This window comes from Centrocercus urophasianus, unplaced genomic scaffold, assembly GCF_019232065.1.
Source record: "Centrocercus urophasianus isolate 14NV4802_14NV808 unplaced genomic scaffold, USGS_Curo_1.0 seq_14, whole genome shotgun sequence".
Lineage (NCBI taxonomy): Eukaryota > Metazoa > Chordata > Aves > Galliformes > Phasianidae > Centrocercus > Centrocercus urophasianus.
Window position 1 is genome coordinate 16,786,687 of NW_024884586.1, and position 23,822 is coordinate 16,810,508.

Consider the following 23,822-nt stretch of genomic DNA (forward strand, 5'->3'; position numbering starts at 1 on the left):
GCAACAGTAAGTGAGATGTTATAAATGCATCAGAAATATCTCCTCAAGAAAAATGAAGAAAAAAAAATATATCTATTTGGGAGCAAGGGAGACTGCAGTAAAGACAGCTGAGAGCAGGCAGTGTGCTTGGAAGAATGAAATGTCTCTGCAAGACATTTGTATGAGAGAGCATAACCAGAATGTTAAGTATACTTAACTGAGAACAAATTATTGACAATTATATCTGAAGAGTCATGAATCATTGACATTAGACATGGAAACACCTGTAGTGCTGCTTAATCTCCAGAAGAGGTGGGAGTGTTGTAGAAGACTAGAAAAAGCAAACATGGTAGAGTTATCAAAAATGGAAACAAGTGATCTTTGCAGTTACCACTTTGTGTATTAAGAAAGCAACAGATGGGATGTTGTGACCCACAGACTGTCAGAAGAGATGATAGAATTGTTAACAGCAAGCAGCTATGGAAGCTTTCAAAAACTAACTTATGACAAAATGAGCTTTCATTAGATGGGTTTAGCAAAGCTATGAATGAGGAAAATTGAGTGAATTTTAATCATTTAGCCTCTTAAGGAACCTCCGGTGTAATTGCATGAATTGACGGCAACTAGGGTAATCATAAAAGAGAATAGTATGGGTATAGCAGAGTATCAAAATTAAATATCTGAGTTGCTGGAGGAGTTTCATTTTGTTCTTTTCTACGTTGACAACAGCCTATGTTTTTATTCAGACAGCACTTCAGGATTTTGAAACAAGAAGTGATGTTGCAAACTAGCCACACAGTATAATTATGCTAGTAGGCAACTCTTTGCTGACTCTGTATAAGTAAACCTTTGTAGAGGTGAAGTATTATATTATGCCTTTTTCCATCTATTGTGAAGAAATTTGATCTACGAAGATGACTCAGAGGCTTAGAGGTGATGTAAAACTGTCTGTGAGTGAGGTGTAAGCTAGAGTGTGTTGCCTATATGTGAGGTCATTGGAAAACGTGTCAAGGTCTTGGCAGCTGAGTATCAGAGCAAAGCTGATAAATGTAGAAGTTTTCAGGATGAGTATTGATTAAATGGTATGTAGAAGGTTGATTCACCTAGAGAGATGAAAATGGTATTTTATAAATATTAATAAAAGGATACTACTACATTTAGGTCAGTTTGTGGATAAGTGCTGCTAAATGTCTGGAAATACACCAGTCCTTATTTTCTGGAATGCATAATACAACATTTTCCTGATTGATTGATTTTTAGCAGATTTCTTGAGCAGATCTGTAAAAAATAGTTCTTGCTCTCAGGAATTATAGTTTAAATAGGGAAAAAAGCAGGAGTGCCTGCTGAGATTACTGATTTTATTTATTTTTTCCTCCTGTGTCAGATCTCTCCCATGATGAAGCTCAGTAAAGTGTATGAAAAGGGATGACTGTGTGAGACACGTCCTAGCATAAGAAAGAGAGTTGCCAAAAGTATTTTTATACTTGAAGCTATTTTTGAACTGATACAGCATTCTTCTTGTGAAAGTTCAGCCTTTTTTTTTAATCCTATAGAAGTTATAGTAGTGTGAGTTTATAAGGATCTTAGGAATAACAGCCCAGTGTTGAAACCTCTTAAGAGGTTTAATTTGTTCCACTCAGTGCCACTTTATCTTTTTTCAGAGAATGAGGTACATAATGTTAATCAGTGTGAGCTGGAAATTTTGAGTAGAGTGAGATGAGTTATTTTCCTTAATAAATCTTGCTGGTGTGCTAGGCTAGTAGAATCTTTTAATTGTCACTTCACCTTGTTAGAAATTGGAGGGAGGTGAATAAATGGAACGCTACTGTGTTTGAGTTTTCTGTAGCATCATAAGTTTGTAACAGGAAAGGTAGAACTTTCAGATGTTCTTAAAAAAACAAAGCAACAACAAAAAAAACTGGAGGAAGTGAAACAAAGACAGAGAACTTGATCTCTACTCCTTAAGACCTAGTTATCTTCAATGGATTTTTTTTTTTTTTAATTTCATCCTTGCTCTGAAGAATTTATTTTCAATTGTGTTTATGTGTTTCAGTATCTCCTTTCTGTAATGGCACTGCATTTGAACAGCCTAGGTCAAGAGTGGAGCAGGGCGAATGTTTTTGAAGTTACCTCAGGCTTAGAATGAATATTCAGGCATAGACTACAATAGAGTTTCTCAGTGGCTTTGCTGAACATCTCTAAGGTCATTTTGACTCTTAGGTTGTTCTTCATAGATCAGATGTATTAAGCTTAGGAAACAAGCTGCTTAGGAATCAAGAATCAGGAGCTGGCTCCAAAAGAGCACCTCTTAGTAGCACGTTAAACAAAGATATTCCAAAAGATGCTTCCAGACTACATATACAAAGGAACACAGGACTGGTTGGTAAGTGCATCTCTAGAAAAATCTAAGCTTCTGAAACAGTTGCTGGAGAAGAAATGCTTAGGTTGGCAGTTTTTCAAGCCTGAACGATGTCTCTGAGTTGAAGGCTGAAGTGGAATGGAAGCAACTAAAAGTTGGTGTCCGTTGCCAGTGGTGCCTTCAGCTCAAGCATTCATTGGTGGTGGCTATGCTTCTGTAGTAATCACCATGGAAATCAGTGTCACCAGTCAGGCAACCCCTTTAAAAGTCTTCTGGTTGAGAAACATTCATGGGTGTGAGTTATAGTAATGTGAATATCCTGATCATCAGATCAGTCAGAGTTGATGAGTGGTGTCTTTCCTTCTGAGACATCAGGGAGCTTGGAGGCCTGCAGAGCAGCCTAGTTCCCTTGCATGCATGGTATGCTGATTCTTGCTGTAGTCATTCTGGGCACCTGTGTGTAGTCATCCTTCAGCTAAAGTTGTTGTGATTTTTATTTTTCCTTCCTCTGAAGCCACTACAATGGGAAAAGGTGAAAAGAAGCATTCTTTGTTTAAAATATTTTCACATTCCCTGTAAACATGTCCAGGTTTTTCAGGTATCTGACTGTAGCTGATGACATTGTGCAATGCAGTAGCTGTTTCTTTAATGCTCATAATGCCATTTTGTGCAAGATATTTGAACTTAATGGAAGTAAAACATTTCTTTCAGTTCCTCACTTTCCTTCAGTTCTTCTTACTGGCCAGCCAGCAGCATTAGGTACCCAGAGAAAAACCCATCTCTCAGTGACACAGCTGCTGGATGAGACAGAAGCTGTTTGGTTCTGGTTTTTGCACAGCAGCAATTCCCTTACTCAGTGCCTTGTTCTGTGTCTGTTACTTGTGGCAACATCATCCCTCCTACTCCAAACCATCTGCTTCAGTACCCAGGGTCCAGTCACCTAAGAGATTAGGTTAATTCAGGTCCTGTGGTGCTGTCAGATACAGCTGACTGTCCTGGGGATGCAAACTTGGGTTAAGAACAACTGGATAAACTCTACTTGTGCTTTGCCATTGCTTTTTTTTTTTTTTTTTTTTTTTTTTTTTGGAAGCTTAGGTGGGAAATAAATGAATCAAGCAGTCTGATGGTCTGCTGTGATTGGCTTGTATTCAGCCAGCTGGTAGATGAACTGCAGTCAGCAACTGATTTACAATTGTATTCAGTAGCTGAATGAACTTAAGAGGTATTTTCAATGTTAAACAGTATTTCTTGTGCTGCTTTGCAGCATTCTACTCCCTCCAGGACAGCTAAATCCCTTATGCTGGTTCTCAGTTCTGATTTGTATCATGACCATATTCCAGAGACAGATACAGCCTGACAAATATGACTTTTTTTGTTGTGCATGCACTCATCTGCAAAGATTAATTCCCTAGCCTATTGCCTTGAAAATGTTTCTCCCCTGTACTGTTGTATGTTATCACTTGCACCTTTCTTTCCGTGTATCAGACTTAAGCTTCTTGTCTTACCTTTGGAAATCCTCTTCATCATCTATCCATTCTGCATGCCACATGCTGTCAGGAAGCTGAATCTGGCTGCTAGTCATCCCTTATTGCCAGTCTTTATTGCTTATTCTTTCATGTTCTTCAAACAAGAGTCATTGTGTTTCTCTTGTGATGTGCTGCATGGCTTGAGAATACCAAACGTCTGCAAAATTCATTCTTTGCGTCTTTCTGTAAAAATCTCCCTATGTGTGCAATTAACAAAGAAAAAGGTTTAAACGATTATACTTCTGGATTGCTGAGACCACTGTTCATATCTTCTTGTATTACCTTGTGCCTGTGTTCCCTTTTTTGCCTATATGCACATATTGTGCTGTAGACTTATTTTCTTAGCATATGCAGAGACGTTGGATTATGCAAAAGGCCAAAGAAGAGAACAGCTTTTTGTTTATATGTGCATTTCTGTATATCTGCATTTCTGTTTTTTTTTATACTTGGCCTGGTAAGTCTTCAGGGAGTTGAGAGAGTAAAGAGAAATGCTATGTACAGCCAAATCTTTTACGTTATGAAAGCACGAACAGCTTTAACTCCTCTAACAGTGTGTAAAAGACGAAGGAAACATCCAAAAGAAAGTGCATGTACATGGTTCTCCTTACCAGTTTTGCTGGCTGTTGAGAACCTTAGCACACCCCATAGCCTCTAGTCTGCCTAGCAATGCTGAAGAAATAGTAGCCTGATAGTGTATGGGGAGTTTACAGTGAGGAAGAGGCATCTCTTTCTCTCCACATATTTCTCATTAACTTCTTTTTTGCTTATATGCCCTGAATGTATGGAGGAATGGGAGATTGATTGTCCTTGATGGTTGTCTGCAGCCAAGACAACATTAATAACAATCAGTCTCTTGGAGAATTAGTACTTTTTTTTTTTGTGCTGCTTTAGGGAGCAATCTCTCAAAATGCTATTAAATATAGATTTCCAGTGAAACATGACTTTAGGGATAGTAGCTGAGCACTTTGTCAGACCAGGTCTGATTGTTTGCTGCTCATGCTGGTGGATGTAAATGTATTCATTCATCTTACTTGTAGTACTTCACCATAGAACCAGCACAGCTTGCTTTGGATTGGGATGAGCTGGCAGGAAAGAAAGTCTAAGCCATATAACAATCATGTTATCAAAGGATGATTGTGGAGTTATGTTTTGTAACTACAACTCAGTCAACCTTTGTAGTGGTGGTCATAATGAGAGTGAATATGACCTTAAGAGTTCTCTGGCTGACAGCGAGATCTATTCTGAAAAGACTTAACATTGCAGCTCTGTTCTGAAGATGGATAGCATTCACAGAAAGCAGAAAGTCCACCTCTTATGTGTTTGCAAAAAAGTGTATTTTCATCTCTGTATTACTCTCTGGAATTTACTGTTTACTTAAGTTTTTGTTTTATTTTTTTCTTTGTTAAAAGCTGCTTAAACTTTTATCTGTAGACAAAAGTATGGCTGTACACTCTATTATTGGTCTTTTGCCTGTAACGCCTTTACAGAAAAGGAGATCAGCACGTACCAGGGTCATGAAAATAGAGTCTGCTAACTTGCATTGATGAAAAAAATGAAAATCAAACATGTATGGAATGGGAGAGCTAGAAGTTAAAGGAATAAGCATGTTAATGTCCTCAGTTTTTGAGGGTTTTTTTGTTTGTCCCTTTCCCTAAATCTTTGTTCAAGTCTAACTCAGAGGTGAAGACCATGATTCTTCAAGTCTCTAGGCTTTAATACTGAGTAACTGTGCCACAGAAAGTATGCACTAGAAATTGTGGATGTGCGTAGGGTGGGAAAACAGTGTATTTTACCCATTTAGCACTAAGGACCTGGGTAATATTGGTACATAACAGCTGACGCAAACAAAGGCCAAATTATACTTGTGAAATGGATTAAGAGTTAATTACAGAGGAAGATGGGGTGCAGGTTTTCAATCACAGTGCTACTCTCAGAACATTTAGGGGGTTTGATGAAGCTGTCAGTATATGAAATCCTTACCAATTGGTTTACAAAGTATTTAAAACAGTTTAACTTTCTTCCACGCTTGATGTTTTGTGCTGTTCCTATGAAGTACCCTCAAGACAGCATCACCTTGACTCCCTGTTTGAACACTAGCGCTGTTTGGCATTGCTAGCTTTGTGCATTCAGACTGGGAGCTGTCTTGCTTCTTACCAGTGACGGTTTCTGGGATTAGTTGTGTGATCTGGTAATGAAAGAATGGATTCCAAAGACTTCTCAGAAAAGAATTTCTGTGCTGCGGTTGAAGTTTTTGTTTACAGATATTCTATAGTGCTTATATTTGCACAGCAGGAGAATCACATAGGTGTAAAATGCGTGAAGGGAAAACTAGTTTTACTTACTTTCCTTACTTACACTGTCTTACTTGTGGATAAAATAAAACCAACCTGTTTTGTGATGTGCTGCTACCGTCCTGGAACTTGGAGCTCCCAAGGAAGGGCAAGGTTGGCTGTTATTCTGTACTTCTGTAACAAATGTCTGTATGTATCTCTCTCTCTTGCTCAGGTTATCTCCTGCTGCATATTATGCTCAGAGGATGATTCAGTATCTTTCTCGGAGGGACAGTATTCGGCAGCGATCCATGAGATACCAACAGAACCGTCTCCGCTCTTCCTCCTCCTCTTCTTCCACTTCAGAGAACCCAAGCCCATCTGTAGAAGGAAATGACCTGGAATTTGAAGATTTTGAGTAAGTGTGCATAAGCTGTCTTGCCCTTTTGCTAGTATGTTGTCAGCAAAGGACCACTTTGTGGCCTCCTGCTGCTTACCAAGCAAAGACATCTCAAGCCTCCTATTGGAATGGGATAAGTTTAGATCATTCATTCAGTCCTTCAATGAAAACGAATTGCTACAAATTGATCTTGTCATTTCTGTTACAAAAAATGAAAATGGCTTCAGGCAATCTTGGCAAGTGATTCTACCTCAACCACATTTAAAGGACTGGTTGAACAAAAGAGAGAAGAATTTTGTTTTGTCGTGAAATTGTTAAGGAGCCAGAAATATATTAGAGTTTTCAAATATTGAGACAACTGAGAACAACCAGGAGGCTTTGCAGAAATTAGTTCTGTAGTCTGAGGCTATTGGAGACAGCCAGCATGTTCCATTACTTTTACTTGTTGTATCCATACAACTTTGTCAGGTTACTTCAAGTTTCTGGGATTGCATTTTTTTGGAAGACCTTTTGCTTGTGAATCTGTGTTAAGGCTTAATTTCCTGTAAGGAGAGCAAATGGTTTCTCATGTCAAAATGAGGAATGGCCCTGCGTCCTAACCTTAGAACTGCACTTCTATGAGCCACTGTATTTCTTCCTGAACAATTTTCCTGACAGACTTTTAAGTCTGCTCTCCAACATCTGCTTTTGGACTTTTAGTGATACCCAAAGTGATCCCAGAGAACAAATTTATAGCAAATCCTTTCTAATTAGATGGGAATAGAGTAATAGGCTGTTTAGGATGGCATGGAAACCAAAAGCTCAGGCATTTAATTGAAAATGAATTTTAGAAGAAAAGAGGATGACTGTTCTCATGTCTTCGGTCATTCCCTTTAAATAGGAGACTTTTCCTTTGGTATTTTAAGTATTTCACTAATTTATTTTTTCCTCTTTTTTGTATATTATGCTTAAGATACGGGATTATTGTGAACATGGTTACAAAAGTAGTCCATACAGACAGTGTGGTAGGGAGATGCATTTCTTTGAGAGGAGCTTTGAGCCCCTCGTATATCTGGGCTTTTGTGGTGTTGCTACCAGCAGAGGATGCTGTCAACTTCGCTACTGTCAGAATTTTCTTGTTTGCTTGCTGCAGTTGCACATGTTTGAGATGGCATGATGCTAAAGCTCCATGCCCTTTGTGGCAGCGTGAAGTCCTTTATGAAGAATGCTGGTAAGATTGTTTCATTCCTGGGTGTTATTTTGTGGAACTGTTGTTTCGTGCTCCAGCAATTATTCAGAAGCATAGGGTGAATGAGTATCTCCCGTCACTGTGGCTTTGTATAAGATGAAAATGAAGGAGGGTAAGGTAATGCAGAAGAGTCACTAACTATAGGTTTTTTCAAGCAGTACCCTGGCCTGGAAAAGCAGAAATGTGCTGGCTGCTGAGCCAATTTTGTAAGGCGGGTACTTCACAAGCGCAGACCTTTATTTCTTTTACTCCATTCCCTTCATTGGAGGCAATTTGTTCTGCGGGGAAAAGAAAAGCTGGTAGAATCTCCATTCACAGAGTCAGGCAAATACCCGCAGAGAAGTGTGTTCCCCTGCAGATAATATTCATGTGGTGAAAGCACCCAGTCAGGGAACTCTTCAGTGAACCAAGCTCATTGGTTGTCTTTCATTTCATACTGAGCAAGAAGTGCTCATTCCTTACTGTATAGTGGCTGAATTTGTTGGCTGAATGTTTCATACTGAATACTTGTCTGTGCATTCAAGACATTGTCTTTTTCCTTCTCTGCTTCATTATTTCTCCTGGCTGATTAGAGGGAGCTGCTGTGCAGGGTCCTTTAAGCTGAAACTTGTCTCCTGACTCATTTGATTTCTGCTGTGACTATGCAATTAAATGTTGTGCATTCTTTCTTCTCCTTTTGACTCCTGTATCCCTGCTTTTTACTTTGCCTGAGCAGAGTCATACGTGTCTTTCTTGCCCTGATTTCCCTGCTTCTCCTGATCTGATGCATTACAGAGAATTGCTTATTTGTGTCTCTGGATTCAGCTCATGCTTTTCTATTGGTATCCGATGAACTGCTCTCAATGTAAAAGCCATAGCAATTCTCCTCCATGCTTTATCTTTCTAACTGATTAATGTAATTGATTTTAATGCAGTCTCTCTTCTTGACTCTTGATGTCTTGAGGTAGCATTAAACGCCAGTTGGTCTTACTGTATGTAAAGCTGTGGGTAAGGAACAAGTCTGGTAGATGTGCAGAGTGCCTACCAGACAGGTTATCTTTGGCTCTCATTTTCTTTGGGCTTCTGAGGAGCCTCCTCTAGGATTCACTGTTACATCTTTTCAGCTTTGCTTACCTGATGGTCTAGTGTACAGGATGCAGAAACCTTGGCCTCTGTGCTGTTTGTGTGCATATGGCCCATAAATTTAAGCTAAATCTTCTTTCCCTGCACATCAGTATCTTGATTTCATTTTCTTCAGAATGCCTGCAATTTCTCCAGAATCTCATTTGAATTAATTCATAAATATATTTTGTTTGTGGTAGTGATAGCTGTAGAGTTGGTCTAAGTATGTGAAACAGTGTTTTTTTTTCATAGGTATTAGTAATATCCTTTCATTGTACCAGCTGCTATGGGCAGAGGGAGGAGGGAGACACAAGCTATACTTACATTATTTGATCTAATAAGATTTTATCTCTCTGCATGCACTACCTGTGTTTAGCCTGTCACTGCTGTCATCTCACTGCTTATTAAATACAACTGACAACTGTAAACTTAGTCATGTCTGCAAGAAAGTATTTTATACAGACTGTAATGTATATACAGACTGTAATATTAGGTTATTAACAGATAAATTGATATGAGTGGGATTTTAGGGTAGCATTCTATGAGTTCTAAGCTAAAATGAAAATGTTTATTGTATTCTGGTGTAAGAGTCTCTGAGTGGTGAATGACATCATTTCTTTTTAACTGGTGGAAATAGATTCTTTGTAGACAAGTCATAGATGTTGAACTTGCTAATTTCAAGGTCTTTTTGAGTGCCTTCTGTTTGGGAACACGTAGTAAGTGCACTTCTTCAGTAAGTTTGGCTGGATCTCTTCTGGTGTCTCTTACTCTGGGGTAAAATATGGGGTTAAAATATGGGAGGTTGTGCTTCCAAGGACTCCTTGGATATTGCATATTAATTTTTTATGTGTAATTCAAAATCTGTCACCCTAATCATTATGTGAAGCTGTTTCTGCAGGTTTATTTTTCCCATCCATGTAACTTTTTTTTTTTTCTGCTGAAGATATGGAAAAGAATACAGGTTCTTTTATCTGCCAGACAGAAAATCAGATATACAGTACAGTGTACCTCCTTGTCTGAAAGCCTTGCTCAAAAGTCCTTCAGTTCTGTGAAGGCTTTCAAGCTGGGGCTAAAGGTGTGGCTGTGTCTGTGGCTGATTCCTGCTTTTGAGTGCAGGTTGCCTGGTAGAATGTAGTTATGAAGGATGTTGGAGATAACACTTCTTTAACATCTGCAGCTTTTTCTTCTTTTGTCCTTTTTCATTCTTCTCAAAAGGATGTGCGTTGGGCATGCAGTTGTGCCACTGTCACAGAATAGGAAGGTCTTTCCTGCCTTGTCTCTAGACAAGGAGGGTTTCACCTTCCAGACCTAAAGAACTTGTTTTGGTGCTTTATCTTTTTTATTTCTTTTGAGACGTTTCAGAGCACCCAGGCAGAGAATATGAGCACCATAGGCACTGTTGTACTGAGACCATAATGGGCACTCTGTTTTTGTGGAAGCAGTCTTTTGCTTAGCGGAAGTGATGGATCACCTGTGGAAAACTTACAAGATTCTGGATAAAACCATTTAGCTTTTTTTCTCGGCTTTAAATCCTTTCATTTCAGGCATTTCTGGACCTAGACTTCTCAGATGGGCATCTGGAAGAGGTCCCTCCATAAGCGTGTAAATGTCCACCATGTCTGTTTTCTGCCACTTTCAGTTTCGTTATTGATGCTGTCACAGCTAGAATTGGCAAATCCAAGTTCTTCCAGTAGTCTCTTGTCTTAAAGTTTATGATTGAAATCTGCCAGCTGATTGCCTCTTTATTGGGTCAGTACCTCTCACTTGTACTTTATTTAATATGATTTTATTTTAGAGAGTGGTACGGTAGGTTTTTCCCCTTTTCTGTAGGTGAAATGTTTGGTTTGGTGTTTTGTCAGTGTTTTGTCATAGCCAGCGTTCTGCTTGGAGCTGGCATTTTGGTTTAAATTTTATGTAATAAATAGGAAAGTTCATGGCTAATTAGACACTTCTGCAAGGTATCCAGGCAATCACTCCTCCTTCAGAATCTCTTAATTTAAAATATTTTATCTTATATTTTTTTGAAAGTTTGACATGTCTTAGTATCTGACAATATTAAGAACTGCCTGGAAGCAATTGTGTTCTGAATTAATATTACCTGAGAAAAGCCTGAAGGGATGCGCAGTGGCCATGGCGATGTTATTACTCAATGTCACTTGGGTAGCTCAGGCTTTTGACTCTTCTCTCACTTCTTGTCAAGGGGAATGGTGGAAATTGGGTGTGGAAAAGGAGTTGCATATCACAATGAAAAATCAACATGTAGTTTCCTTAGTGCCCAAATGGAAAGAAATGTTTGGATGGTTAAAGTGAACGAGTGGAGAAGGGTTTGAGGTTAGCATTTGCTGAAATATTTTTTTCCTTATACTTGTGAAGGAATTTTGTACTTGTTTTAAAATCCAGTTTTTGCCTTCTCAATTTGACTACATATTGTTTGCTGGAGATGCAGAACTGTTAAAGCACTAATCTGTGGAAATGCAGTCAGTTCACAGTGTACCTGCTGTTTTCCCTGTCCACTGTGCATTAATTAATTTCAGAGTGCTTTTTTAATTCCTGTGACAGCCTTCAACTTCTGCAGAAGAAACTCTGAATAGTAGGTCTGGAGTTTTCTTGTCAGGAGATCACAGAGTTTAGAAGGGCTGAAGTTTTTGTGAGATTTGAGATAAACGTGGAGCTTCTTGATCAGCAGTTCCAGGACAGTATCTAAGAGGATGGATCCCATCCAGGTGGATGGGATGCCAAATGTTCAATTCTGATACAGTGTAGTGAAGATGAGTGAGGAGATGACTTAATCAATGATAGCGTTTTGGTGTGGTGATAGAAAAGTAGCATAGGTTTGTTACACCGATTATACTTCTGTTTCTTTCCTACTGATGCTATCCTGATGTTTACATTTGAGATTAACAAACCACCAGATAGGAGGCGGAAAATACATACACACTTGTTGCTTAAATGTTGGTGAAAAGAGTTTTAGAATCTTTGGTTCACCAGAAAACTGCAGAAAGAACAGCAATTTCTTTCTGGAAGTCTCAGATGGAAAGTTTGTCATCTGTCTCTCCTACATGAGCACCTACAAGTACTACTCTTGTTAGCATTTTGTTACTGGAGTCCAGAGATGCATATAAAGAACAGGATTACTGTTTGTTGCATGTAGCTGCCTTTGTTGTTGTTTTCTTCCTGCAGCCTATTCATCTATGTTTTTGGTGCCAACTGACTGGAACTTGATGGTCACATTTGTTGTTCTTCACTCTGGCATAGGTTTCTGTCGCAGTTAGCACTAGGATGTTGCTTCTAGATACACAGCAATTTATGTTAATTATATTCATCATCTTAAACACAGTTGCAGGCTAAGAATGCTAACAAGTCCTGGATGAATGGGAATGATACTGAAACTACTCTTTGAACTTCACTTTTCAAGGATTAGTGAGAGTCTTAGTTTGGCTTGTGATCTGTTCATAATAGCCTGCAGCTTCATTTTCCCTGTTCTTTTTATCTTTATCTTTTGTGACAGTCTTTTATATTCTCCTTATCTTGGTCTTAATGTCTAATAATGCTGCTTGGATGCAGTGACAGGCAATGAATATTTCCTTGCAGGTGCACTGCAGGATATTGCTAACCTCCCCAGCATAATGCTGTTTAACCAGTAAGTCAGATTCCAGCAAGGTGAGTGTCTTTGTAACGGTGGTAACGGAACAAGTGCCTCTTGGAAGGTGACAGTTGCCAGAAAGGCTCTCATCGTTTCCCACACTGTGTGTTGCCTGGGCTTCTTGAAACAGTCTTCATGTCAAGACTGGATCCTTCACCCTTCTGAGTTTTTCTGCAACTTAAGCTGCTTGAAGTTATATTCATTGTTTTCTTTTTGCCTTTGCTTTCTGTCTCTGAAACTTTTAATTCAAACAGGATCACTTGGTAAACAATGTCTGGTGTTGATTAGAGTGATTAAGGAAGCATTTTTGTTGCTGACCATACAGAGCAGGCTGTGGTTAGCTTTCTGCAAACCCGTAGAACTGACAGTTGTGTTGGTTGTGCAATTATATTTTCCTTTCTATTTCTCTTGGAAGAGTAGCATAGTAATAGTCAATGTATTCTACTAAAAAAAAAAAAAAAAAACACACAAAAAAAAAAAAAACACAAAAAAACTAGTGCTTGTTTTTGTCACTTAATTCCAGTACTAAAGTCCAGTGGGGCAGCTGTTACGTGTTTGCTGTACAAACTATTGAATGAGCACCAGTTGTGAAGTGAAAGGACTTAACTGTAGTGGTGCGTTCACTACCCACATTCATGTTCAAGTGCTTGAAAATGCCCAGTTAAAGGGTCTCCAAAGAAAGGCAGTTGTAATGCTGGATGATCTTTTTTTCTTTTTTAATAAAACATTGAACACAGTTGTTTCCTCAATACTCCAGTGTCAGTTTTAGGCTGGGGTGCAGGGAGTCTTTACCTCTGTCCAGGTTTCTATTTTCTAAGGATTTGATGTAGCTGTGGGTATGACACCTTTTAGAATAAGGTGTTATCTGTTTGAAAGTTCCACCACATAGTGAGGTGATTAGAATAGAGTCAACTGGAAACCTGCTCTGCTCCTGGATAAGAGGGCTTTGTTGTGATTTGAAATTAGTGTTTCTCTGAAGCAATTAATCCTCAGTGTTTAACAGGAAAGTGCTGCTATTTCTCTTGACCGGGTGACAAATCCTCTCTTATGTGATGCTTGTCTGAAACACTTCATCTTCTGAAGTGCCATTTTTAATCTTGTAAATACATTTCCCTCAGAATGGCCCTCTAAAAGGCAATCAAGGCTGGAGGTTTTGTTTCCCTCTAGGCAGAAGAGCCATTAGTAACACAGCAATCTACAATACCGTTGCTATTACTAAGTTTTAGTTGATAAATACATGGGAACACCAGAGAAAACTTTTCTTGAAAAAACTCTTTTGACTGACATTTAAGCCTTCAGAAGAACATTAGAAAATGGAAAGACGCCATGTCTTGAGTGACTTACCTAACTTCTTCATCAGTTACCACATTAAGTAGCTATGTAAATAATTTCTTCTATTCCTTACTTTCTCTAGATGGGCAGCAGTGCTGTTCTTTCATGTTTTTATTCTTCAATTTTGTTGGACTTCTGCTGTTATGTTTGAGAGTCTGTTCCATGGTCCAAATACACTTAGTGCCAGGAAAAGCTTATAGTGTGGTGTATGCCTCTTTTTGCTTAATTTTTCTTGGTTCTTGTTGTATCCTTCTGTTCTAAGTACATTGGTAATGGTCATACCTTATAAAAACAGGTAGAAAAGATTGTTTTCAATCTTTGAGATTGTACATTCATTTAAATCAAATTCATTTTCATCCTTTTAAAGTCTGTGAATGTTGATATTTGTTACCTTTTTTAATATGCCCAGTGTGTCATACTTACCTATTTGTACCTACGTATGGAGAAAAATCTCTACTCAGATATTGTCTTGAATCCTTTCTGTTAAACGTGTTCCTGTTTTTAAGTGAGATGCTGTTGTCCTCAGCCATAAGTAGGCTGGCCCCTTTTTTCTGGATTGAGTTTACAGATTTCTCAGGACTTAAGAATTATGAGTAAAATAGCATCCCTAGAGTGGAAACTGTAAGCTTCTAAGAGACCGGCCAACCTTATTGATCCAGGACATGTTATTCCACCTACCGTGTCCTTCCGCAGAGTTACGGCAACTTGCATTGTGACTTTCATCTTCTGAGATATGTGTGTCTTACTGAAATATTGAGATCATCAAGGTTTTGTTTATGTTGTGCTTACCTCTCAATTTTGAGAGGCTTATTTCCTAGAGTGCTTCTAGTTTTCTCAGTTTGCAGGAGATGCTCAGGATCTTGCAAGATCAGGCAGAAAAAAGCTGAAGTTCTAGCGTTTTCTGATGTCTTGATCTTCTCAGTTGTAAAACCAGTAGTTAATTTACTGTCATTGTGTTTGCAATGCTGTGTATCTCTTACTCATCAGTAATGGTGCTAGGAAGTGGTTGACATGTTCTTAGAATCACTAGCAAACAAAATGTGCCCCCGACTCCTTTTCCTTTGTGCTTCTGTACCTTTGATGAAACATAATGTGCCTGATCATGTCCTGTGCAGCTCTTGTGGGTATGCCCTTCGCAGTTATAAGTCATCTGTTTCCATCCAGATCCTCAGAGAATCCTGTGATCTATACAGGTTCTGTTTCTTCTTCACGGCCATTTTATTGACATTGCAAGCATACTCTCTAAAGGACCTGGGTCAGTTTTGGCCAGCCTCCAAAGCCAAACAGTACTTTTTGGTAACCTCTTCAGAGCTCTCAGTATGGTCTTTATGCTACTCCTGCCCTTTTGCCGATTCCTCTGAAGTAACCTGCTGCAGTCTTAGACAACTGCTAGCCTCATGTTTGAAGTTCTGACAGAGCTTTTCTTTGTATTGTATTTATTGATGGTGTAACTGAATCCAGTGCCAATCCTTCAAGATATTTGAAGATGCCGCTTCACCAGTTATATAGCATCAGAATGAAGTGCAGAAACCTCTGCAATAGAAATTGATTTACCATTTTAAATTTGCTCAGATGAAGCACTATAAAATGCCAAAAATGTGGAACAATTGGCTTGGTCTGGCATAATTTGATCCTTTCGTGCTTGTGTGACTTTACTGGTACTGGCTCTGATAATTAAATGGCTTTTTTACATGGTCCTTGTTGACCTAATTCTGTTGGCAGTGTAGGCAGTGGGAGTTTTAATGTTGACTACAATGGGACTGGCAGATTGCATTAGAAATTCCATGCCGTGTGTTTAATTTCACTTCCTAATACAACAATTTCTAAATATTAAAGATTACTGTTGCCAAGATTGAAAAGCAAAACCTTTTTTTTTTTTCTCCCCTTTTCTGATAATCTTGACTATCTTCTGTACAATTTCAGTTATTAATGCAGTAGCCTGTGAGAAAGGAAGCCTTTATTCTCCAAGCTCTGGAATGCATACTTTAGCACCTATATATGTTTTTACAGCCCTCATTTCCACTCCATTCTATATATTTCAGTCAATGGGCAAAAAAAGTACCAAGAAGAAATCAAGTTTATATAAACTTTAATCCTTCTTCCGCTCCATGAGCTTTGCAAGCCTTCTTGAATGTATGGGAACGTTGCTTTTTCTTCCTGTTCCTTTCTGTGTTAATGCTGTTTTTCTCCTTCCAACTCTTACTCACTGTGTTGCTGTTCTGAATTATTCCATGCTGGGATCTAAGCAAGTTATCTGGAAGCTGAATTCTGGACCAGACCCTTTAAGTTTGTTGACCATTTCTAGGTTTTCGCAGTTTTCCTCAGACAAACTAGTCTGGTTTTGTTTCTTCTTCAGAAGTTTCCCTGTGCCATTTGCTTTTGCTGGTGCACTGACAGCAGAGGATATTCCAAGAGACTTACAACCCTGTTACTGCACTTGCCATGACAAATTGGTTTCATTTATTTTTGCAAGGAAGCTGTTGGGTCGTTTTACAGAGGAAGCTTATGAGTACAAATATACAGAGGGATTTATCCTTTCAGGTTATGTTAATTAAACTATCCACTGCAAATAATTAGCTGAATGATTCTACAGGTAGTTGACATTAGGTAGGAAGTGGAACATGTGGTTTTCACTCCTACTTTAGAGAACTTTGTAGGAAGCTTTTAGTTTCTTGCAGAAGCACTTCACACTGGCACTGCAGTCAATCTAACATCTGCTCTCCTCCCTCTGTCAGCAGGCAGTGTGTAATACAGAAATAACACAAAGTGCCATCCATCTTTACTGATCTGTAGAGCTTTTTATTTTCCTTTTTAGAAGGTGCAGAAATAATCTTCAGCTGGCACCAGGGTAATATCAGCTGTTCTAGCTTTACAGCACTAGATGCTCAGAAACTCTTTTATGACATTGAGCATAGGAGTTTAGGCATAAATGACTGTAAATTAGTGATTCAGAGTGATGTTTGGTAATACTCCCTTTTCACACAAACAGCCAAGTGAATGTATCTTACTTTTCCATTCTGGTATTTGGAAATTTTAGCATTCTCACAGGATAGTCTCTTATTCCAAATCCTGTTGCATAAGTTACAGGGTAGCAGTAGTTGGAATGGTGGGGGGGTAAATTTTATTTATTTATTTTAATTTTCAAAGGAGTCTTAGAAGTAGATTGCTTTATTCTGAATCTCTAGAGGCTGTCTGTTGTGATGAAAACTAAAGAAAGTATAGCCTGTTTTTTACCTTTCTGACTTTTTGTATTGAGGGGGTTACGTAAACAGAGACAGTAAAAGATTTCTCCCATTCAAGTTCTCCCATCTTCCACTCCAGTTCATCAGACAGCATGTGTCCTAAATTGTTTCTATGGAACCTTGGTTAGTATTGTTTTAAAATACCAGAGGTAGTTGCTTAAGGACTCTTGATTTCTGCTGTGGGAAACTTTGCACCTTCACCTTTTTAAATTTGCTTGCAAGGGCTAATTCCTCATTCCTTTTGCAGAGCCTGTTGCAGAGATTCTTTTTATCTGGGTAGTTCTACAGGGTGCAATCCTGTTGTTCCTCTTGTATTTATTTATCTGCTACAGGAGCATCTTGTGATTCTAGTACATGTCCAAAACAAGTACATTGAAACCATTTGGCTTTTGTTCTCCCAGGACTGCATGTCAGCATAGTTTCAAAAATTATACGTGAACTCTTTAGAAAAAGAAAAGAAAAATCTCTGTATTTCTTGTCTGACTTTCATCAGCTCTTACTGTGTGTGGCAGGATCTGGAGCAGGATGTTTGCTGTCCCCTTTTGCCTTTTCTCTTTAGCAGGAAAAGTTGATATGTCGGCACTCAGACTTCTCAGTATTTTCTTCTGTTATTGATCTGCTTCCTAATAGAGTGGAAGCTTCTGATAAGAGACCAGCAGCATCTTTTATTTTGCTGATTTCAGGATCCCCTGTTGGTTTCACAGAAACCTCAGGGAGAGGTGTGGCTTTGGCTGTGAACAGCAAATGCTGCTTCTGCAGCAGGAGGAGAAATGGGTGCTTTGAGCTTTGATTTAGATTTTATTTTGGTGAAATAACTTGAAATGCTAATGAACTTTGCAGAACAACCTCTGCTCTTGTGTTCTTGGTTCCTCAAGTGTGTGGGAAACAGCCATGCAATGGAGTTTCTTCTCAGCCCACATTTCTTGCTCACTGACTTTAAAAAAGCAAAATAAAAAAAGAAGAAAACAATCCCAGCCACATGCACAACTTGCTGGAGTGGGTTAGGAATGCACTGTGAGTGTGTTACATAAGGAATATTTAGTTTTCTGGCCGTTCTAGGCGTTTTTAAGTAATATTCTCCCCACAACTGCCTGGGAGGAGAGCAGTTAGAACTGCAGACTGATGGGGGTCTGGAATCCAAGGAGAACGTACTGCTTGTGCAAAGTCATGCAGAGAGTAAATTTCTGAACTGAAAGCGTTTAGCATTGTGGAGATCTGTTTCAGAACTCAGTTCAGTTGATGGAGTGTCATTTTGTCAGGCACTCTGACATCTATGAATGCAGTGTCAGGAATTTTGCTTGCTGGAGGTCCTTCAGTCTTGGCTCCTGCTTGATGTGGGGTTGCTTTTACCAAAATCAGCCATGACTTTGTCTAGCTCTGGCTTGGGACTTCCAAGGATGGCAATTCCACACAGCTGCTCTGGGCAGCCTTTTTTGTCTTGCACTGTTATGGGGAAGAAGGCTTTCCTGTACCTAGTGTAGGACAAAAGATTCTAAACCCTTTCACCTCATTCTTCAAGGCACAATCACTTACTGTGAAACAGAATGAGAGGTTTTTGAAGAGGTATGGTTTTGTCTGATACCACTTAACATTTCTGACTTCAAAGGAAAAGCTTGTGAAAAGTGAGATTTATTTTAAGTTGTGATGGCACTTAAATGGACTTTGAAGGGAGAGAGCTCAGAAGGAGTCTGCAGATGATGTTTCTTAGCCAGAACTTCTGGAAATGAACAGATGAAATGTTACAAATGTCCTTGGCTAGCAGAACATTTTCTTCAGGACTGTGGTGTGCTTGCTTTTGTTCTCATGGTCCAAATCATAAGGTTTCAGATTCATTTATTTGGATACTGACTTTAATTAATTGACTGTGATTTTGTTGATGCTTTTGAGACACTGACAAACAATGAGGAAACTGTATTAAACTGTGTATTAGGCAATCTATATGCAAAGCTATCAGACATTTCTGGTATAATGAACTGTATGAATTTGGAACATAAGAAGCATAGGACTTATGCAAGAGAACCATTAAAGCTCAATAGTGTCCTCAAGATGACTAGTTGACCTTGCTTTTTTTTTTTTTTCCCCATTCATGGAGAATACTTTATTACATTGTATTTTCAATGTGCAATTTTTTTCTTTTGCTGAAGGGACAATGGAGATCGATCCAGGCACCGAGCTCCCCGTAACGCCCGCATGTCTGCGCCATCGCTGGGGCGCTTTGTCCCAAGGTAAGGCCTCTACTTATAAGAATAGAAGGGTGTGAAAATCCTAGAGGAGCTAGTTGCAGTACAACTCTATGATACTTTCAGATTGATTTTCTTTCTTGTTGAGGGCTGCTGTTTTCTTGGCTGGCAATTTCTGGAACACCTGAGATGGCGTATTAGCATCATCAGTGATCTTAGCATTTCTTACCTGCATGTTTGGACATAATAGGAGGAGAAAAGAATCTGATGGGAAATTCCTAGTGAGACTTGCTGGTTTAAGATTAGGAAGCTATTGTGGGTTTTGCTTGATGGTGACTTCAAAGCCACATTGATCAGAGGAAGGTCTAATCTGTAACTTGCCATTCATTTCAAGCAGTGAAATGGCTTGATAAGCAGAGGAGTCCAGTCTTCCTTCTGCTATAATGTGCTGAGATTTAGTCATGTTTCCTCAAAGCAATTGCTGTAACATACTGAGATGTGTCTTCAGGTACATTTACAGTCTCTGTTTTTCAGACGCTTCTTGCTGCCAGAGTACTTGCCTTATGCTGGAATTTTCCATGAAAGGGGACAGCCTGGCTTGGCCACTCATTCTTCTGTCAATAGGGTTTTGGCAGGTAATGAGATTTCCTTGTTTGAAGTTGTTGTGTATGTTATTGTTATTTTTTCTCATGAATCTGTGCAGAAGACCCACCAGAAAAAGGCTAATTCCAACTGTTGATGTTTAAAGTCCCCTGAAACAACAGAGAGGACTGTAGGGCATGATGATGAACTATCATTCAAGTTCTTGAGTATTGCAGCTTCCATTCTTTGTAGATGTATATGGGATTGTCAGCATGATTTGGGGAGGGGTGCTGTTAACAATTCTCTTTGTTTAGCTTCCTTCCCTATTTCTAGATGTCTTAACAACCTGACAGACTAATGATCAGTTTGCTGCAGGTCCTTCTAATTGAATTATAGGGTGCCTTGTTCGTGTTCTGGCTGGCAAGATGCACACAAGACAATGCAGGATTCAATTAGGATCTTAATAAGTGTGCATTAAAAAGCTAGGCTGCCACCACATATGGTGCACAGGCATTTGGGAGCCTTAAAGGGCATGCAGAGGCAGGAGGGGATGTGGAAGGGAAGAAGAGTCGACACACTCCTGCAGCTCATTAATGAAATGGTTCTGGATGGCATAAGTCTTTGGGGTGCTTTTTTGGCTGATTGTGAGTTGCTCTGTAATTAACTCAAGTGCAGGGAAGGCATCTTGGAGCTTGAGGGAGGACGACAGACAAGGTATGGACAGATAGGCCAGGATGTGCTTTTTTCCTGTTTGAAGGCAGTTTCATCACTGAAAGGAGTGCTGTAAGGGTCACACAGACTCTTGAGAGACCTTTAGCTTATCCTAAGCTATGATCAGTTATGCCTAAACCATGTTGTGCTTACACTGGAGATTTCCCAACTGTTCACGTGTGGAGCTGTGGTTTTTGCATGGCTCATTTTGTAGGACAAGGGTCTTGTCTTTGATTTCTGGCTCCTAAGTGCAAGAAACATCTCCTGGATTTTTGTCTGTGGTTGTTTTTGTCTGAGTGAATGTATGGTTCATAGACCTTGTTGGAATAGATTAGGTTTCAAAGCACCTCCGCTATTTTTTATTAGGAAGCAGTTGAATTAGCCTGAAGCTTTAGCTGACGCATGTACTTTCCCATGCTTGCTGCCTGTGTGGGCTTCAGTTGTTGGCACATGGAAACAGCGCACTGGCAGATAATTACTTGCTGCCAGGCAACACTGCAGAGATTTTCTGTAGCCCAGCTTTGCAGGGGACACCTGTCTTCAACCCTCTTCCAGCCCTCCTCGTAGTCTGCCTATTCTTTAGTGACTGGGAAGCAGCCTGGCTGCTTCTCCTTGCACATTTTAGGGAATTTGAGCCCAAAAATGCACACTTGCTATTTGCAGCATGCATGCCAAGATTAACAAAAGAAGATGGAAGTTGTTTGCTGGAAGCTCTGTGATTACAAGACCAATCTTTTCTGTATGGTACTGTTCAGAATATACTTCAGGAAAGGTTTATTGGCTGCTGCGGTGTTATGGTATCTCTCACTGGAAATGGCTGGGATTCCAAGTGAAGACTTTCACTGACTGAAATATCAAAGTAATTCTCTAATGCAGCAATTCCTTGTCATACTTTATTTCGGCATTCTGTTTATTTTGGTCTGTACCTACACTTTTAGCTTTCAAAATGTTTTACACTTGCGTTCAACAACATGTTAATGTGTTACAGAAGCCAGGAAAGTTGAAGATGGAAATATTAGGTGGAGGTGTGAAGGGTGAGAACTAGAAAATGAGGTGGCAGTTGTGGAATTGAGAATTTCTTGTGGTCATTAGGTTAGTCGCAGCATTGGCTTTTTTGATACTTTATTCTGGGGCTGTTGAAAGTTGCACTGCAGACAGTATGCCTTCTTTTCTAGTTAGCCTTTGACAAAGCAGTAGTTTTTTCTTCACTACCATAGTGAAAAAACTTATGAATACTTTAACCCTGGCCTGGCAATCACAGGTGAGGTTGCCAAGCTCTGAGGAAAAATCAATCATCTTCCACTTAAATCAGGCTAACCAAAACTTCAGTGCCTTAAACTACTTATCCTATGGTGCATCCAGACTATTACTTCTGATTTATTTTTTTTTTTAAATCCATGAATGCCAAAAGTATTTCTTATGCATCCTCTGCAGGAATTGAGGAAAAATGCCAGAAAACAAATACCTAACCTGACAGCTTGCGTAAGAGCTGACAATAGACTTCTGTGGCTGTGTGTTCATGGGAGATCTTGGTTACTCTTCTTCTGTCCCCTGTCCCGTTTATTGCTGTGTGAGGAGAAAAAATAAAAGAGTCAGATCATAAGGGTTTATGTTTTTTGTATTGTACTGACTAAATTTCTTAGAGTCAAATTTCTTGCTGTCAAGTTCTTTCTACATTCACTTTCAGATTTCTGCTTTATATGAACAACTTTCCGTTATTTAATGTTATTCTCCTGCAACTCCTAAAGACAGCAGTTCCATGCTAGGGGAGGGTGCCTTGTGAATAAATGCAATCTTTAACGAACTCCCTGAAATAATGAGTTATCTAAGCGGATGAGCTAGCACAACAACACCACTGTGGATTTGACAGCATGGCATTGTTGGTATGGGAGGTCTTATAGATGATGTAGGCAGGGCTTTGGTCAGGGTTAGATACCCTTGTACTACTCAGGGCATGCAGCAGTCCCCACTCCAAAACATTTCCAGGTGAAGGTAGGAAGGGACAACAGATGGGTAAAGCAGATGGGAGCTCAGGGTGGGGGGAATTAAAGGATACTGGTCAACATGACAGATATCTCATGTCGGCAGCCTAATTTGCATATAGCATTGGAACAAAAACAATTCCCTGTAGCACCATCTCTTCCCAGTCATCTACTGGTGCAGCGGAGATCCTTATGTTAGCAGATATGATACACTGTATCACTGTGTTTTGTGGCACCAAGTAAAACACTGTATGGAAATTTATTACATCAACATTGTTACCTGTAGCATTCAAACTTGTAATCACACCAAAAAGTGTTGGTAGTTTGACAAGTTATATTTTCCTGTAAAGTCTATGTTGATTGGCAGTAATTACACTGTCCTCCTTTAATCCTTTATTAACTGAGTCTTATATCAGCTTTTTCATTATTTTGTCTGGAATCGATGTCAGGCTGACAAGACTGACATGTCTCATCCTATTTCAACCTTTTAAAATACTGGTATAACACTAACGAATTTTTAGTCTTCCACATTCTCATTTTATTTCAAGACTTATCAGAAATCTGGGAGTTCATGTGGTAGCAATTCTGATACGTTTGGTAGTGTGGGCTGTAAGCTGCCCTTTGGACTCTTCTCTCCTTATTGAACTGACATAGATGATGGAGTTCTGGTCTCCAAGGAGACATCCATACATTGAAAACTAGTTGGTGTTTGGTTTTTTTTTTTAAGAGTCAGTGAAAGCAATAAATACATTTTGGCTTTGTATTCAGTAGGGCTGACCTATTTCATGTGATGGACTACAGTGTCTTGGGATTGTTTGTCTTCTAGTCTAACCAGCAGAGTGTGTTTTTTCTTTTTGTTCTGATAGGCACTTGTGCCTCCCAGGAGAGACCAAAGAGCTCTTCTGCAGGATGAGGTTACACATTTCTTAATGGGAGTTAGTGCTGTGGCAGAGTTCAGCAGCATAACATGCCTGCCTCTGGATCAAGGAAGACACAACTCAGTGTTGTTTACCACCTCCTACTGTTTTTTTTCTTTTTTTTTTTCTTTTTTTTTATGTTTTTCCTTGAGGCTGAGGACTTCTGTCCGATATTTTGTTTGCAGATTTCTTCATCCTTAGTCACACTGTGAGCAGGACAGTAATTAGGTTGAGAACCAAGTCATGAATGTGTTTTTGGCATCTAATTGTAGTCAAATGTAGATCCTAATATGTTATTAAAAATGAGTAAATATAAGTATTTATATTTAAATAAAAGTCCCCTTCATTCCTACTGAAGTGCTTCTAGCCT

The 23,822-nt window shown here is 39.2% G+C and overlaps 1 protein-coding gene across 3 annotated transcripts in view; it reads left to right on the forward strand.

The window, feature by feature from the left end:
• The window catches only part of AMBRA1 (autophagy and beclin 1 regulator 1), a 125,271-nt gene that overhangs the window by 32,248 nt on the left and 69,201 nt on the right, over positions 1 to 23,822 (forward strand). For 2 of the 3 annotated variants that reach the window (XM_042813721.1, XM_042813724.1), the window contains 3 exons: positions 6,370 to 6,552; positions 19,222 to 19,305; positions 19,795 to 19,895. In XM_042813721.1, coding sequence (XP_042669655.1) covers positions 6,370 to 6,552; positions 19,222 to 19,305; positions 19,795 to 19,895 — 368 coding nt within the window. The remainder of the gene's footprint in view (positions 1 to 6,369; positions 6,553 to 19,221; positions 19,306 to 19,794; positions 19,896 to 23,822) is intronic. The other variant, XM_042813723.1, reaches the window with a different exon arrangement.